At 29.3% G+C, this 2,500-nt stretch overlaps 1 protein-coding gene across 1 annotated transcript in view; it reads right to left on the bottom strand.

The window, feature by feature from the left end:
- Positions 1 to 2,500, bottom strand: part of LOC137632189 (transcription factor RFX4-like) — a 201,823-nt gene that overhangs the window by 9,561 nt on the left and 189,762 nt on the right. The window contains exons 11-12 of the mRNA XM_068364068.1: positions 1,785 to 1,994; positions 1 to 38 (exon numbers count right to left, since the gene is read on the bottom strand). The exon at positions 1 to 38 is cut by the window's left edge and continues 175 nt beyond it. Of these exons, the coding sequence (XP_068220169.1) occupies positions 1 to 38; positions 1,785 to 1,994 (248 nt within the window). The remainder of the gene's footprint in view (positions 39 to 1,784; positions 1,995 to 2,500) is intronic.

Genomic DNA, 2,500 nt, shown 5'->3' with positions numbered 1-2,500 from the left:
GGCACCCTCCTCCAGCAGGCGTTCAAATTCGTTATACACTGTCAAGATGTAATATATATTCAGTATATACATACGTGTATATATATATATATATATATATATATATATATATATATATATATATATATACATATATATATATATATATATATATATATATATATATATATATATATATATATATATATATATATATATATATATATATATATATATATACATATATATATATATATATATATATATATATATATATATATATATATATATATCCACACACGGTTATATTATATTTATACATATGTATATATATATATATATATATATATATATATATATATATATATATATATATATATATATATATATATATATATATATATATATATATATATGTGTGTGTAATTTATATATATAAATATATAAATATATATATATATATATATATATATATATATATATATATATATATATGTGTGTGTGTGTGTGTAGTGTGTGTGTATATATATACAAAGAACGACCCGGAAAGAAATTAAACAAGTCATAAATTCTTTCTAGTTTCTTCTATATTGAGAAATTTTATTGAGGACTTATGCAGAGTGAGAATAGTTTACCTGATATGGTTTTTTTCTTATTTTTTAAGGTAGCCTCTATAGGTCATTTCTCTTCATCTTTCTATTAGAATGAACGAGTTTCTTATCACCTGTTTGATTAATCGTATGAATTTTTTCAAAATGTATGACACGGAAAACAACTGTGCAGTCAACTTATACTAATTTTTTTGCTGTTCTAATATCTTTATTGCCAATTTACCAGTCTAACCAATATATTTAATTTCCACATGAAATATAAGAGAATATGATAAACAGCCTTGAGTTGTATTTTAGAAGATGGGAAATATCTATAAAGTTCTTAATTTGTAGCAATATCAGTTGATCATTCGTGTTCTGTGCTTCACTGTTATCAAAAAAAAAAAAAAAAAAAAAAAAAAAAACTATTTTAGCCATTCTTAATGCATCACATACTCGTAATACAATTTCAGGATGGCTTAGCTTTCTTGCTGTTATTTCTATTACCGTCTATTTCATCATCATTATATTGAACGATATATATCTGCTATTCTCCCAAAAATATTGTTATGAATAATGACCTATCATCTCTATTGCTGAGACCCGAATAATAATGCACATATGCAGAAATATTGTTGAGTTTTCTATTTACCCTTAAATCTAAACCTAGTATTATATCTAGACATACGGCTATTGAAAATGGGTAGGTTGCAATCATCCACCGTCTTCAAAAAACGACCATATTCATGACAGAAATCAAATTAATATATGAAAGAGAGTATTTGCATTTTCATTTCAGGGCCCAAAATTTTCATGTAATCAATTAATATGGAAAACTTTTCCTTTTCTTGTATAATGTCACTTAATATTTTACTCCTAAGAATTTCCTATATAAGTTACTAAATACAGTTGAGAAGGGATTTTCCGAGCCTTGCTAAACTTTTGATGATATTCTCCAATGAACTCAAATTTGCAATCTCTTATGTATAATTTGATCAATTCCTTTTATAACCTTTAAAAAACTACAAATTATGGAACAAATAAACAGTTTGCAGAATGGAAAAAAAACTAATTTTAATGTAGTTCATAAAAAAATTGGAATCAGTAAATAAATAACATAAGAATAGGAACGAAAGAAATAAAACCACTGAAAAATCAATCGAAATCAACCTTCATTAAGAACAAAAAAGAAAATCTAATCAATTAAAATCTTACAGTTCATAATAAGTTCCACAGTGACCCCGTTCGTGGTGTGTTTGTCCATCGAGTAGACCGTCTGTCGAGTGATAGCTTCGAGGTCCACCTGGCGCCAATCGTGCAGCATCTGCTGGGTGATGTCCGGAGAGTGAAGCACCATGCGGGACGCCTGGCACAGGTGGTTGAGGGACGTCTGACGTCTCAGCATCCGCGAGAAGCGACAAGCCACTACAGGAAGACCAAGGCTGTTATTGACTTGCTGCTCTCTGGTTAGCCTTTTTATTACCTCCGCCAACGAAGTTGAAGAGGAGGTTATGTTTTCGCCCCTGTTATTCCGTTTTGTTTGTGTGTGAACAACTTCCTGGCCACAATTTTACTCAAAGAGTAGTGAAACTTTCAGGGATTAATTGCTATGTTGTAAGAGATTTCATTTTGAAAGTCCTATGTAAAAAGTTAAGGTCAAGGTCGAACAAAAGGTTGAGATAAAAGCTGCCGTGGTGGAGGTCACAATTTTACTCATATAGTGTTGAAACTTTCAGGGATTAATTGCTATGTTGAGATGTGGAAGTAATTCAATTTTGAAAGTCCTAGGTCAAAGGTCAAGGTCAAGTAAAAGGTCAAGAAATAAGTTGCCGTGGCAGAGGCCTGCGCTCTACTGAGCACCCCTCTATTTCTTATTGTTTTTGCTGAAGTTATTATCGTCATTTCTGATACAAAGCTCTTTATTAAAATGT

This window comes from Palaemon carinicauda, chromosome 41, assembly GCF_036898095.1.
Source record: "Palaemon carinicauda isolate YSFRI2023 chromosome 41, ASM3689809v2, whole genome shotgun sequence".
Classification (NCBI taxonomy): domain Eukaryota; kingdom Metazoa; phylum Arthropoda; class Malacostraca; order Decapoda; family Palaemonidae; genus Palaemon; species Palaemon carinicauda.
Note: the sequence above shows the minus strand (reverse complement) of the source record. Positions and strands in the feature narration are given on the sequence as shown.